Source organism: Varanus komodoensis, unplaced genomic scaffold (assembly GCF_004798865.1).
Source record: "Varanus komodoensis strain SLA01 unplaced genomic scaffold, ASM479886v1 scaffold14_1, whole genome shotgun sequence".
NCBI classification, from domain to species: Eukaryota; Metazoa; Chordata; class Lepidosauria; order Squamata; family Varanidae; genus Varanus; species Varanus komodoensis.
In genome coordinates this window covers 20,988,415-21,004,262 of record NW_025335438.1, presented here as the reverse complement: position 1 = coordinate 21,004,262, position 15,848 = coordinate 20,988,415, and the positions used below count along the sequence as shown (strand labels likewise).

General features: G+C 36.8%; 1 protein-coding gene across 6 annotated transcripts in view; it reads right to left on the bottom strand.

Moving 5' to 3' along the window:
• Positions 1 to 988: 988 nt before the first annotated feature.
• The window catches only part of NOL4 (nucleolar protein 4), a 128,518-nt gene continuing 113,658 nt past the window's right edge, over positions 989 to 15,848 (bottom strand). For 5 of the 6 annotated variants that reach the window (XM_044424133.1, XM_044424135.1, XM_044424136.1 and 2 more), the window contains 3 exons: positions 11,097 to 11,210; positions 6,080 to 6,260; positions 989 to 1,182 (listed from right to left, as the gene is read on the bottom strand). In XM_044424133.1, the coding sequence (XP_044280068.1) occupies positions 989 to 1,182; positions 6,080 to 6,260; positions 11,097 to 11,210 (489 nt within the window). The remainder of the gene's footprint in view (positions 1,183 to 6,079; positions 6,261 to 11,096; positions 11,211 to 15,848) is intronic. The other variant, XM_044424138.1, reaches the window with a different exon arrangement.

The following is a 15,848-nucleotide window of genomic DNA, read 5'->3' as shown; positions in this document are numbered from 1 at the left end:
AGAAAAAGAAATAAATACACACAAGAGTGCAAATTTTCCGATTGTCACTTGCAACCTCTTCACATTCAATCATCTACATCCATTCACTACTAGAAGGACTTGTACAAGACAGCAGCAGCAGTCCTGGAGTTAAATGAGCTAGCTTGTAGGAAACCACTTTTAAAAAATGATATGTCTTTTAAAAATAACCCTCACATCTTTATTACTTGCTAATAAAGCTGCAACTTATTATGAAATGGAGGCAAAAATGGTGTGAGCTCAGGAAATCTGCTTCCTTTGGAAGTCATTCCAGATATATCTGTATAGGGATCCATCAGGTAATAGACTGCCCAGCACAAAAAGGTACTTGCTGTGAAAGAGGTGTGGACTGGAGGGGAGATAGAGATTTTAGAGAAGAGGACTTACAATAATTCCTCAAAACATTATTTGAAAAATCAGTGAAAAAATTACCAAAGTAAAAATGATCAATTTAGAATGAGAACCAACATTTTTGTCTTGTTTTTTTTTCTATAAAAATTACATTTTCTTTAAAATACAAGATCCTTTTCATTGCATTTGCATCCTGTTAACAACAGAGCATTTGGCAACATTTTGCCATATAATGCAGCTTTGAGTCCATTGAGTTAATACCATGTTCCACTAATATTGCACTTGGATTTTGGACCAATTTTTAACCCCCAGCATCTTATGTTTCTGTCCATATTAAAACGAGTTAACATTTCTAGCCACTCTTTGCTATTGATGCCGACACACAAAAAACGAACAAACATAAAGCAATAGGCTGGATGTATTAAAGAACCTCAGAAATTTCAGAGGCCAAGTTCCCTTGAAGAGCCCTAACACACCAAGAACATCAAGAACAGTGTGGCATTATGGTACTTAACTCGTCAGCAAGACTGTGCAGTAATTAAAAGATTTACTCTGGGAAATCAAAATGTCATTAGTGGAAATTCTGTGATAAACTAGGTGATCAGGATGGGTCTGTGGCTCAGTTCTGCTGCAAAATAAGGTTTTCCAGTTCATCTGCAGAACGCAATAAAAATGCAGCTGATTCTCGATATCCTGCAACCAGTTGCCGTACTGCATTAATTTCGGTTGGGCTCAGTTGAGGTCTGGAGCTGGTACTGCTGGAAGTTCCAGAAGTAGTTGCTAACTGTCGCTTCATACTGAGATCAGTTGGACCTAGAAATGACAAATAGGACCAAATAAAATATCAGGATGTCTTTATTATGGCTTGATAGGAAAAGCACAACTCCAGAATAGATCAAATGCCTGGGCAAAGAAAAAAGGAACATGCTGTAAGAAAAAGGTCTCAATGACTGTTTCATTAGTACATACATTTCTTCATTTAGCATTTACATTCATACCAAGCTAGACTTGTTTTATCCTTCAGCTGGAATAAAAGAGAGTGTCAAACCATCAATAGTGGCAAATGTGTTGCTGACATTGTGTCTTGCCAGACTTCAGTCACGGGGTTTCTTTGTGCAAAGCTATCTCTAGTTTCAGAAGTTTCACTGGGAGTGTTAAGCAAATGACGGAGTGTGATACAACTCCGTGAACTGCCCAAAGAGCCTCAGTTATTGGGTGGCATAAAAATGAATTAAATGATTAGAAAAATATAAATCAGTGGCATTTATCAGATTATTGCAGGGGGCATAATGTAATGAAAAAAACTTTTCTGGGTTACCCCAGGGAACGTACAGCTTTCCTGAGTTTTAGAAACAGCCCCTTGGGTCTTCTACAAAGTATCCTGTGATCTGTGTTTTCAGTTCAAAACTTGAAAAATAATACCAAAGCATTTTACATTTTTGCATAACTGTCTGATTTTAAAATGCCCTGTACTATTACATTTTTTATACATTTCTTTAATTGAAAATTTGGCTCCACCCTACACTACTGGGTTATCCCTTCGTATGTCTGTTTGGAGGGGTATGTTTTAAAATTGATGATGATGTCACTTAACTCAAACAATTATGCTACAGGCATGGCTTCCATTGGCATATGGACCTTTTTGCCCTCAGTGTTTGAAGAGGTGAATTTAGATGAGGTCTACAGGCAGTTCAGTTTGCTGCAGCTGGGGACATATGCTTTTAAAAAAATTCAACCCTGCCCATTAGCTCCAAAAGTCACCAGCTGCCAAAGGTTGTTGCAAGAGCCTGTGAATCAGTCTTGCTTTCTCTCATGCGTGTAGAAGTTCAGCTTCATCTAGAGCAGCAAATTAAACCTGATGTTTAAAAAATCTTCTCTGACATATCATTTTCAATGCTCACAGAATATCATTTCTCTAGCCATCACAGGAGTGACTCATTCACTCAGTCATATTGTAACTAGTTACTGACTATGGTTTATGGATTCATTTAAGTTGCATAGACATCACACATTTTTAGAAGCTAAGCAGTTCTTGTTTTAACTAAATCATTCAAAATGCTACAAGTACTGTGAATCCTCTCCAAGAGCAAGATGTTCATTTATCATATTAGCTGCTGAGTAAATCTGACATTAAATACACTGCTGGACAAATGACTTGCAAGATCTAACATGAGGTAGTTATTGCTTCATAAATTACTCATTGGCAGCATCAATTACTTAGAACTCTAAAATGCAGGTCAGATATGTGATACAGCAGCTTATTTCACTGATAACAGCACTGATGGCTCATGTGTAGGAAAGCCATATGTGAGTTATCTCTGCAATAACCCACCTTGGTTACTAGCATGGGACAGCCAGTTAGATATTTAATAGTCTGTTGGAAATAAGAGGCTCTAAAAAAATTAACCATTCTCTTTATGCTGGTTAAAATTTACTGTCTATAATATTAATGACAGTAATTTATCATTTTAAAAATGGAAGGCTGTGTATACTTCAGGGATGAAATATCAAATAATTTTGGTTCTAAAAGTTAACTCCAGTCAAGATCAAAAATGTGAAAAGAAGAGAGATTCAGAAGTAGTCTGTGATATAGCATGGGATCAGCTTTCAAAGAGGAGTGTAAAAAGTTTTGTTGACTATCAGTTTCATTAATTTTAATAGATCTCTGGTTACAATTTTTGCCTGAAGAACAGGATTTTGCTTGTCAATGGATGTAACAGTTAGGGTTGTATTTTAATACATTATCAGCATAGTATAATATCTGAATACTATTTCTTTCATTGATAGCTGACAGAATAGACTCAAAAACAAATAGTTTTTCTTTATAAGTCAATTAATCCCTATATCTATTTGAGAATTAAGACCAGAGCCATGACTCCATAAAGGAAACCAGAGTCTTGAATTTAGAACAGCTAATCAGGGATGTCATGGATAGGATATTTTGGAGGGCTTTCATTCATAGGTGTCCTTAAGCTGGAGATGACTTGATGGCACATAACAACAGCTGGAAAAGGTGCTGTATGCCAACCAAGGAGCCAAATAGCACTGTTCTTGAAATCAAAAGATATAAGGCAAAGTATTTTTTAACCTACCCTGCCTTTACATTTTTTTCTATAATCTGCTAATAAAGCTCTTTGATGTTTACCCACAAATGTTCTTATTGTCACTGGATCCAAAAAAAGAACCACTACTACTGGCAGAACAGTTACAAATGTAAGATGACAACAGAGACATACACTGTGAAAGTATGTGAACAAAGTAGGTTAATTGCACAATAAAAACCATGTCAGGAAGCACCATAAATAAAGTCATAGTGATTCTACTCTTTGAAGCAGGAAAAGATTGATCCTAAATCCCACCATTCTGGTAGAAAAAATATCAGAGAAGCAGCATTTATGTACTGATGGGAAGCTACTAGTAGAAACACCAGTACAGAGACAAAATGTGGGTAGAGTATGGGTACAGAGAGGGAGGAGTGGATCTTTGGAGAATTCTTATATTCACTCAGGTCTTGCTCTTGCCCCTGTAATGGTGTCATGTTACAATTTTATTTCAGAGAATGTTTCCACTGGCCCACTCCATAGTGTTGGATAGCCATTGGAAGTTGATGGAATGTCTTGGATAGCTGCAGAGTTTTGGAACAACAATGGTGTATGTATGCATTTTCCAAAGACTCCCCCCCCCTTCCCATTTGCTTGTGCAATGATTTGCATCTTGTTACCCAGTGCTAAATCTGTGATATGTGGTACCAAAGTTCAATCATTTGGGCATAAAGAAGCCATCTATGAAGCAGATGCCATATCCCTAGAGATGAGACATAGCTAGCAATCTGGAAACAGCATGGACAATGTGTGAGATACTCAGAGCAAGATAGCTCCAATTACATGATAGAAACTCAAGGTTCTCACAACACTTTGATTTGTGAAACATACCTATCATGTCATCTTATGATACCAGTTGGAACCTCCTTTATTAGGCACCAGATTATGAAATCTTTTCTTTCAAATCTGATTGGATTAGAGCTGTTTCTGGGGAAAGATTCAAGGGTTGTAACCCTTCTTAAACCCAGTTAATAAATATGGCTATTAGAATATATTTTGGATGTACCCATCAGATGCTCTGGAAGTCATGAAGGATCATACACCCAACATGCTGTTACTTTAGTTATGGACACTGGTATAGCTGCCAATCAAGTCCTTCTCCTAATGGTAACCATCTGTGTGGCACATAAAAATGGTGAGGGTATGGAAAGAAGCTCTTGCTAGAAGCTTCTTCTTTATGTGTGAAATTCTTTGCTCCTAGAAGCCCAAAGGAACCCAAATATGTTTTGGGGGTAATATTATCTTCTCTTTCACTGGATGTGAATGAGTAGTGGATCTTTTAAGGTGTATGCTTATTCTAAAGCTATGCTATATCTTTAATACAATACTCTACATTTTGTAATAAAGATAGGTCTAATTAATGATGTGGGATTTCTGGAAAATTTTCCACTACAAATTAAGTTGATTTGCATAGGAAAATGTGTAGCATAATATTTTCCATTGAAAGTTAAGTTAATTTGCATAGAGTAAATTGCATCAGAAAATTTTCTGACATCCTAGAGAAATTTAAGTTAGTATTTCTAATTTATCATATTTAGTAAACAAAGTTGGAAAGAAGTTATATTTTGGCCCAAGACACCACAAATATTTAACCTGAAATGTTGTGAAGTGGAAATCACACATAATGTGGGTTAAGTGACTTATTATGTAGAAAGTGTTGTTGGAATCCTTCTGAACATTTAAAGACAATAACATGTACTTCCCTTATAGTTTTTAAAGAAAAGAAACACACACAAAGGTACTGAAAACTGCACAATAATTAATTTTAACAGCCCAGAGAAATGTGTATGATATGCTAACAGCCACTCATCTGTCTTAGCAGAGATCTATTTACTTCACTTGAGGTTGTTTGGAGCACCTTCAGTTTCACTGACATTATTTATTAGTTCAATTTCACTCTGAGAGTTGTATGTATATCAATGCCATATATTGACTGCAGGTGGCACAGTAGTTAAAGTGTTGGACTGAGACTTGAGAGACCCAGGTTCTAGTCTGTACTCAGCCATCAAGTTCACGGGTGAATTTGGGCCAGTTACTGACTCTCAGACTAACCTAGCTCACAGGGTTGTTGTGAGGATAAAATAGAGAAGAGGAAGGTCAAGGCCTCAGTTTCCTCAGTGGAAAAGGGGTTGGCATTTGCATGCAATAATAAATAGAAATAAAAAATGGATATGCATTTCCTTGTATACTTGCTATGGATGACCATGTGAAAAACATTACAACTTGGAAACACCCAGGATTACCTGATACTGTATTTGCAATTCACTATTTTTACTACTGAACTTATGAAATGGGAAAATTTCCAAGGAAAAATAAAACTCTTGGAAAAACATTCTAGAAAATTTTCTGTTCAGCTAATTTTTCCACCCCACAAAATAGGATTTAATAGCTTCATTGCAAAGAGAATAAAGTAATGTAAGTAATTAAAATGGGCTCATTCAGACTATGTAAGTACAGGTGTACTCAATTGAAACCCACAAATATAAAATACTTTTGTTAATTTTTATTTTGTAATAAAAACAAGCAAACATTTTCATTTTGTCATTGGCAGGACAGAGTGGAGATTTATATGAGCAAATCTACATTGAAAAGTCTGCAAAAATCCTCACCACTGGTAGATGCATCACTGAGATTTAGCAAACCTCCTCCTAACCCTCTGTAACTATGGTAACTGTAGGTCCCATTTCCATTTATGTACAGCACCTCCTGTGTGCTTGAAACAGCTGATGATGAGTAAGTGACCTGGGTTGGTTCCTGTTTATATGGTTTCTCTGCTGTAGCCGCCTCATCCTGCAAAGCAATGGTTTAGGAGACAGTATCAAATCATTGCCACATTTTTCTCCTTGAATGAAGAAGACATTATGTTATTATGTAATAGACTTTTCCAGCACTGCTTCAGAACAAGTTGAAGGAAATGTGAAAGAAACACATAGATTTTTAACTATACCATAAAGAAAGCACGAGCACACTGGAGTGGTAGGGAGGCTACATATTCCTGTAAAAGAGACTCACAGCCTTTGCCTTAAAGTGAGAATAAGCCTTCTGCTGCTATCTAGATATTCTGGCTCCAACTTTCATGAGGCCAACTTGTATGGCCAAGAGTAATGAATTATGGGAATTGCATTCCAGAACAATGGGCCAACAACAGATTGTTAACAATATTCACTTATTCATCTGGCCAGGGCAACTTCTTTTCTTTCCTTTTCTTTTCTTCTTTTCTTTTCTTTTATAACTTTTCTTTTATATCGTTTATATATTTTTTATTTTTTTATATTATTAATTTTAATTTTATATTGTTATTTTTGTACTGCATTGTATTTTATTGTGTTGTAAGCTGCCCCGAGGCTTCGGCAAGGGCGGCATAGAAATGTTCTAATAATAATAATAATAATAATAATAATAATAATAATAATAATAATAATAGGCTTGCCTCACCAAAGAAAAAGTTTAATGCTGGCATTTGAACTAGGTTTCTTGCTGCAAGATGCTTTTGCTAATTTTTTTTAATGGCAGACTTTTTGGAGTAGTCAGGATGCTAGGAAATGGAGGAAAAGTTAACACAGAATAGTAGGTCTGTAAAGGAAACTCAACATCAAGAAAACTAAGATCATGGCATTTGGTCCTATCACTTTCTGGCAAATAGATGGGGAAGAAATGCAGGTAGTGACAGATTTTATTTTCCTGGGCTCCAAGATCACCGCAGACAGGGACTGCAGACAAGAAATTAAAAGACGTTTGGTCCTGGGGAGGAAAGCTATGGCAAATCTAGACAGCATACTAAAAAGCAGAGACATCTTCCTGCCAACAAAAGTGCATATAGTCAAGGCTATGGTTTTCCCAGTTGCAATGTATGGCTGTGAAAGTTGGACCATATGGAAGGATGAGCGCCGAAGAATTGAGACCTTTGAATTGTGGTGTTGGAGGAGACTCCTGCAAGTCCCTTGGACTGCAGGGCAATCAAACATCAGTTGGCTTGAAACTCAACATTAAGAAAACTAAAATCATGGCATCTAGTCCTCTCACTTCCTGGCAAATAGATGGGGAAGAAATGGAGGTAGTGACAGATGTTATTTTCCTGGGCTCCAAGATTACCGCAGATGGGGACTACAGCCAAGAAATTAAAAGATGCTTGCTCCTGGGGAGGAAAGCTATGGCAAATCTAGACAGCATACTAAAAATCAGAAACATCACCCTGCCATCAAAAGTGCATATAGTCAAGGCTATGGTTTTCCCAGTTGCAATGTATGGCTGTGAAAACTGGACCATAAGGAAGGCTGAGCGCCAAAGGATTAAGGCCTTTGAATTGTGGTGCTGGAGGAGACTCCTGTGAGTCCCTTGGACTGCAAGGTGATCAAACTGGTCAGTCTTAGAGGAGATCAACCCTGACTACTCTTTAGAAGGCCAGATCCTGAAGATGAAACTCAAATACTTTGGCCACCTAATGAGAAGGAAGGACTCCCTGGAGAAGAGCCTAATGCTGGGAACAATTGAAGGCAAAAGAAGAAGGGGACAGCAGAGAATGAGGTGGCTAGATGGAGTCACTGAAGCAGTTGGCGTGAGTTTAGGTGGACTCCAGGGGATAGTGGAGGACAGGAAGGCCTGGAGAACTTGCCACAATTTGTTGTGATCCACACAATCAAAGGCTTTAGCATAGTCAATGATGTTTTTCTGGAACGTCCTAGCTTTCTCCATGATCCAGTGTATGTTGGCAATTTGACCTCTAGTTCCTCTCCCTCTTCGAAATCCTGCCTGTACTTCGAAATCCTGGTAGTTCTCTGTCCACATACTGCTGGAGCCTAGCTTGTAGCATTTTGAGCATAACTATGCCAGCATGTGAAATGAGTGCAATGGTGCGGTAGTTTGAACATTCTTTGGCATTGCCCTTCTTTGGGATGGGAATGTAAACTGACCTTTTCCAATCCTGTGGCCACTGTTGAGCTTTCCAAATTTGCTGGCATATTGAGTGTAGCACTTTCACTGCATCGTCTTTTAAGATTTTGAATAGCTCAGCTGGAATACTGTCACCTCCACTAGCTTTGTTGTTGCTCAGACTTCCTAAGGCCCAGCTGACTTCACATTCCAGGATGTCCAGCTCGAGGTCAGTGATCACCCTATTGTGGTTATCAGGGATGTTAAGCTCTTTCTTGTACAGTTCTTCTGTGTGATCTTGTCACCTCTTCTTAATCTCTTCTGCCTCTGTTAGGTTCCTGCCATTTTGGTCCTTTATCATGCCTATCTTTGCATGAAACGTTCCCTTCATATCTCCAATTTTCTTGAAGAGATCTCTGGTCCTCCCTATTCTATTGTTTTCTTCTATTTCTTTGCACTGTTCATTTAAGAAGGCATTCTTATCTCTTCTAGCTATTCTCTGGAATTCTGCATTCAATTGGGTGAATCTTTCTCCTTCTTCCTTGCCTTTCACTTCGTTTCTTTCCTCAGCTATTTGTAAAGCTTCCTCAGACAGCCATTTTGCTTCCTTGCATTTCTTTTTCTTTGGGATGGTTTTAGTTGCTACCTCTTGTACAATGTTGCGAACCTCTGTCCATAGTTCTTCAGGCACTCTATCTATCAGATCTAATTCCTTAAATCTATTTGTCACCTCTACTGTATATGAAAAACCTTCTATTATTGTCCAATGCATTTCAGAAAGGCTAGTTTCCTTTCCTCAGGAACGAAGTTTCTTTCTTTTTCTAATGTTACACTAGATGAGATTTGCTCCTTTCAGTACATTGAACAGAAGAGCAGGACTCCCCACCCCACCCCACTTCCAACACACTGGGCAATAATAAAAGGCTTCTCATAGGCATATGGAAATACATCTCACCAAAAGCATGAGCCATGCTTTGCAGTAGTAGAAAAATGCATGTTATTTCCCTGATATGCATTTTTGCATTCTGCCTTCACATGTACTACTACCTCTTCTATCTATCCTCAGATCCTGACTTCTAAATTGTGCCACCATTCCTCCTCTCAAACATTTGCAAGGATTATTCTAGCTTCAGTTCCTGGAGTGGAAAAGTAAAAGTATCCAATATTTTTTAATAGTAGGAGACAGATGTAATTCCTCCAACAATGAACATGGCCATCTCTCATTGTCAAAAGTACAGTACAGAGCAGGACGAGAAATGTAGCATGCAGTGCCATCCCATATAGGAAAACTATAGTGGTGCCCTAATCTAAATGCACTTAATATTTGAATATTTTAAATGGAAATGTTGTATAATAATTAATCTGAACCTGTAAAGTGTATAATCTGGATAAACTCCTTTAAAAGTTATTCCGGTATATAAAATACGTTATATAAAATATTCTTTCTATCCAGTATGGGTGTGTGTGTGTGTGTGTTTTAAACTGACAATTGTTAACAAATCTCCAATTGGATATTGCAGTAATTTTAAAACTTCTAGCAAAAAAAGCCAGTGGATTTACCATGTCCTAATAAGTATTTGGCAAATTTACAACACATAAATATATTGAGAAACTTTCAATGTAGATGGGAATGTGCATCTTTGTTCAAGTGAATGAACTGTTGCATGTGACTAGTTGTGTATGATTACAGTGGGATTAGGGGCATTGTCAGGCTTACTGGACAGTTGGGGTTTTTCTGCATATAAACTAGTAAAAGAACCATCTTGACTTAATATTGTGTTTTCCATTAGCTTTAATTCTTCTGGGCTTGACCCAGTTTTAATTTTATGAGCAATAAACTTGAAAGCTCAAATTACAGAGCTGTGTTTTGGCATATCATAGTGGCCAAGAATTTCTTTCAATTTCAATAAGGTTATAGAGATGATGGGATCAGTTGCAACGGGATTTTTAAAACACTTCTAAACAGGGACTAGATACTGTTTGGTTCTTGATTTGGTTCATTAAACTCCATTAACACTAAGCGTTCAGGGATCATTATCTGCTACCAGAATAAAATGCATTAACCCTACAGGATCATAACCTAAATAAACAGTAGAATGCTATGTTTCAGCATAGAAAATATCCACCATTAAAAAAAAGGAGACAGAATAATTCCAACATGAGTGAAGGCTAGTGCAGACCTTAAGCAGATGTATTTTTTCTAAATAAAGTTACACATCCAACTTTAAGGCATTCAGAAGTGTTCTACTGGATCAGATCAAAGAACTATCTAATCTAAACAGTTGCCAACCAGCTGCCTATGGGAAGTCCATAAGCAGGAGATGAGTGCAGCTGGTATTCAGAGAGGCCTACTTTCTCTGATAATGGAGACAATATGAAGCTATCATAACTAATAGCCATTGCTAGCTTTTTTCCTCCATGAATTTCTCTAATTTCCCTTTAAAGGCATCTGAGCTGGCAGTCACCTCAATATTTCACAGTTGCAAATTCTGCAGTTCGACTATCTGCATATGAAGAAGTGCTTTTTTTGTTTTTCTCAATTTTCTCACCATTTGGTTGCACTGCATGATGGTACAGTTTTGTACTATGGGAAAGGAAGAACAACTAGCTATCAAGTATGCATGATAAAAAAGCATTTAAGAGAATTTACTCAGATATTTTTCTCTCCTTATAATGAATTTTACAAGTCTATTATTATTATTTGAAATGCTTAGCCATGAATCTTGCAACCCTCAGTTCTCACCCCCACCATTGTACCTGCTGTCGATCCAAGCGCATCCGTTTTGCAGCATTTCTGCTTTCGCTTTCACAGGCTGAAGCCAGAATACTCTCTGCTACTGCTGAAGTAAGGTGAGAGGGAATGGGTCGTGACTATGAAAGAGAGAGTGGGTGAGGGGGGAGAGAAACAGAAGATAGAAAAGGTTACTAGGATCTTCATAAAATCCACAATATTCTTCACAGGTAGCTCTTATGCAGGAGAGGCCCAGTCATTGAAATGTATTTTGTTTCAACAGAAAGTGGAAATGGAGATTGTCAAAATGAAAAATGAAAACTAGTTAGAGATTAAATCTGCAGTTGTTCCACAGATCTTCAGATATATGTTTATTCCCCTATATTTTCATATGGATATTCATACATATATTTAGAATGCATTTTCAAGAGACACCTGTAATACGCCTGAGCTGGTGTAGCATGGCTAAGAGACTGAGCTATGAATCAGGAAATTTCCAGTTCAAATCTCATCCCAGCCATGAAATCACTTGGTGGCCTTAAATAAGTCAGCTTCACTCTTTCATCCTCAGCAATATAGGGGAGAATAATACTAACTTACCTCACAGGGCTGTTGCAATAATTACAACTAGGTAATATATGAGTGAAATGTTTTGGACAATTGTGAGTGCTATACAAATAGTTATAATCATGATCATCAATCAAAATATACTTGTTTTGATTCTTGGTACTATTGCTGACAATATAAAGCCTATGGACTTTTGTTCTTACATCTCATCAGCTGAAACATGGACACCTGTACTTTACACCTCTGTGTAAAGGAATGCCATGTTTAAGTAGGTTGCGATGGGTCGGACACAACTTCGCGACTAACAACAACAACAACAATCTTCATTCATCCACAGGGCTGTAATATCCTTCCATCCTCAAATGTTTTCTTTAAAGACATGTCTTAGTAATGATCCTCTTTCTTGTCATTTCACAGTTAACTTGACTGGCACACCTTGCTGAAAATTTACTGGACTGAAAGGCTTGCTTATACTCTTCAGGAATAATCTACATGTGGACCAAATTAAATCTTCTGCTGGTTTCAGTGGGCAGATTTTTTCTAATTTTAATGCCCACCCAATTTCAAGATGAAAATGGGAGGGGGAAGTTTAAATCCACCCCTCATACCATGGCCCTGATCTGAATTGGAGCTGTCCATGGTTACACTCCAGTAAGTCAGTCACACATGGCTCTAAAATATGCAGATCCATACAAAGCCTACACTCACTCTACTACATGCCCAATTCCTCACAAACAAATGCAATTTCTCTTCCTACATAGTCTTATACTAGCTGATGGTACTACAAAAAATGTTGGAAGTCACATTAAAATGTAAAGAATGGATACAAAGGTTATTGCAGTAAATCTGACATATTCCATTCATAAGACTAGTGTTTAACTTATTTGTTGAAACTCTTGACAAATAGATGGTGAATTCTTAATCAACAGTATACTTAATTACTGAAAACGGTATTTTAATTTTTTAAATGAAAACAGCAAATTTTAACCGCTGAAACTGTTGCACATCTCCAAATTACCACTGCTTAGCATTAAAGGTTAGTATATTTTTAACTACAAACAAAAACTTGGTTTTACAAACACCACTTATAGGATAAAATTCAAGCAAAGAACTCTTAAGACTGAGTTAAAAACATTTTGTGGTTATTGTTAATTAATTAATTAACAAATGTAGGCATTTTTTTCTGAGGAGGCAAACATATTTCCCCAGAGAAAAGTTGTACTGCATCTGTTGAAAAATATTATGCAGATACAGAAATAGATATGTGACTGTTTATAACTTAGCATATTCCATAACATCCAAGACTGACAAACTATAGAAGTCCATCTTGGAAGCTACAAGTCATTAACAATTAGTCTGTAAAAAAGTATAATGCAATTAGAATGTAAAATCCTGTATTTTCTACTCTGGTTTGACATTTTCCTCTAAAACCAAGCAAGTTCAGCAAGAGTACAGTCCAATGCATGTTTAGACAGAAAAGGGTCCTGGCTAGACAGGGAATGCTGGGAGCTGTAGTGTCTTTTTCTGTCTAAACTTGCATCCTAAGTTACTGTTCTCAGATAAACTGGAGTGACCTCATGGCAATTATCAGCATCAGAGATTATGTCCTTATCAAGGAGACTTGGTGTCTGATCTTTATTTTATTGTGTTTTAAAACTTTTTGTGATAGCCTGTATTATTCATAATGGCATCATTTAATCATTTTAACCCAATAAATAAATACATACATGAATATTTACAACATTTATTTATTTAAGTAAAATTTTTGCATCCCAAAGGGTAGGAAGATATAAATCAAGCTGATCCATTGTTCACATTAGTTCCTTCCTGTTCCGGCTAGCTCCTTCTTTGCTGAATATGTCATCCTCAGCATATCAGTTTTCTTGCACTGTGTGGCATTGCTTTGTTATTAAAAGGCGATATATATGTCTTTCCCACTAAATAAGCTTTAAAAATTAGAGTTGCAGAAACCAAGGTGACGACATATCCAATTATGTATCGGGTTCCTGCAGCTTCCATAGTTACATGTTGAATTCACCTAGCACTTAAATAACAAGAATATTCTCACATCATCAGGAAGCAGAGCCTTTGAACCATCTACAGAAAACTACTGTGTCCATCACAAGACCATTAATTGACATGCAAAGCATAATGGAAGAAAACAATACTTATAGCACAATTTACAAGAAGGTTCTCCAAGACCCTAAATCGAATGGCATACATATAAAATTATAGTAACATTACATATTAGCTATTTGTTTCAGGATATTTGCCAAAAGACCAATGCTGCCTGATTTTATAGGGTATACCTGAGATTCTAGGCATACTTACTTGGAAGGAGAAAAGTGCAAATTCCTTCCAAATAAATATATTGGCAAGATTGTTATTTATAAAAGATTCTCATGAAGCAAGCATAGAACACTGATAATATATATTGCTAGTATATGTTCCTATGTCCAAAGTGATAGGCAGGATTAAACTTAGATTACAATGATATAATTCCATATAGAAAATAAGTAGCTCATGTGCTGTATATTAAAATTTTTAAAATAGTAAACAAATATAATGTGTCATCCCTTTTGCTTGAATGTATAACATTGTTAGCAAATGTCTACAAGTAATTGCAAGTATTTATTTTCCAATTTTAAACATAAATGTGCTGTGTCCTAACAGTTCCATCCATTTTAAAGTTACCCTTCTCTCACATGAATATCTGGAACCCAAATCTCCATATTGAAAGCTCAACGTGTTTTCTCAGGAGCATTTTATTCATTGAAATATAGATACTCAGTCATTCTAACTATGGAATACACAGTGGCTCTACAGTCTGATGTATGGATCTATTCATCAACATCTTGTAACAGAATTAAGACTGAAAAAGATTTTTGAGAATTCTGGCATGTTTTTAAAGCACTCTCTCTTAGTGTAAGGTATGCAATTCAAACTAGCACAATGTTTGAGCAACATTCTGCATTCCAAAATGAAGAACAGCACTGCACTCTGTTGGATGTACTGATATTGTTCAAATATGCTCTTCTAGCCTCAGTAAATATAAAAGAGGATTTTTCAGTTTTGCAACTCTACATTTTCACATCAGTTTGACACAATCCTTTTCATTTATTATCTCTCTGAATAGAAATGGAAGAAGCAGGATTCCAGGAACTAGAAGCGAAATGTGTGTCCATTTGCATGCATGGTACATGAGCAGATACATTTGCTGTGTCTAAAGCCAATCTACTTGATAAATAATTTGGAAAACACAAGTTTACTTTTCAAAACCGTTATTCACTTAGTTGATACACCCCACTTTACTTCCAATACTGACATCTTTACTCCAGACAGCAGTTTATCACAGACAAAATGGGGAACTATTTGGCACAGGCACCAGGTTTAGAGCAATTATTATTGCCATTGTCACAGTCATTGTCATCATAATCATTTACTATATGTCTATATTGCCCCAAAGCTGAAGCTTTCTGAGCAGTTTTCAGCACCATAGAAATTATCTGTGTTCAATATGACTGCATAGCATCATTAATTGTCCAAGGTGGTCATCCAGCCAGATGTAGGTACAGAGGGGGGAAAAGCAACAGACACATTCTGCCTAATTAGTAGTGCCTTTCCTGCTGTTGTGCATGCAAATAATGCCTGATCCTGACTCAATTTATTCCTGTTTCACCAAAACTGGTAGGACTGCTCATAAAAGTAAAGATGTACACAGTTTGACAGGGCAAGGGCTGGATAATATGCCAGGTGTATCTCCTGAGACTTCTGCTTTAGGATTTCATAATATGTTGGTGTGATCTATTCATGAGACAGATGTTCAGACAAAGCTGGTGGTTTGTAAAAGCAGAGAAGTGTGAAGAGGCATTTGGCAAGCAGCCATCATCAACAGGTAATGAACGCAAAATACTGTATGGAGAAAGGGCCCAATAATATTATCTGTGTCTTCCCAAGGTTAGCCAGAAATCACATGCTCCTTGTTGTCTAATTAAATCAAATAAAATTTAGTTAGACCCTTGGGTGGCCATATATATTGACATTAAAAGTTGCTAAGAAACTTTGTTAGCCTGATTTCCCCCCTCTTTCTGTCTGATGAACAATTTTATGAAACTGATTTGAATGTATTACATAGAAATTGTAAAACCTGTAATCTATGTGTAATCCATTTCTTCGTAACATATGGTTCAAAATACACATTTTAACAGGTT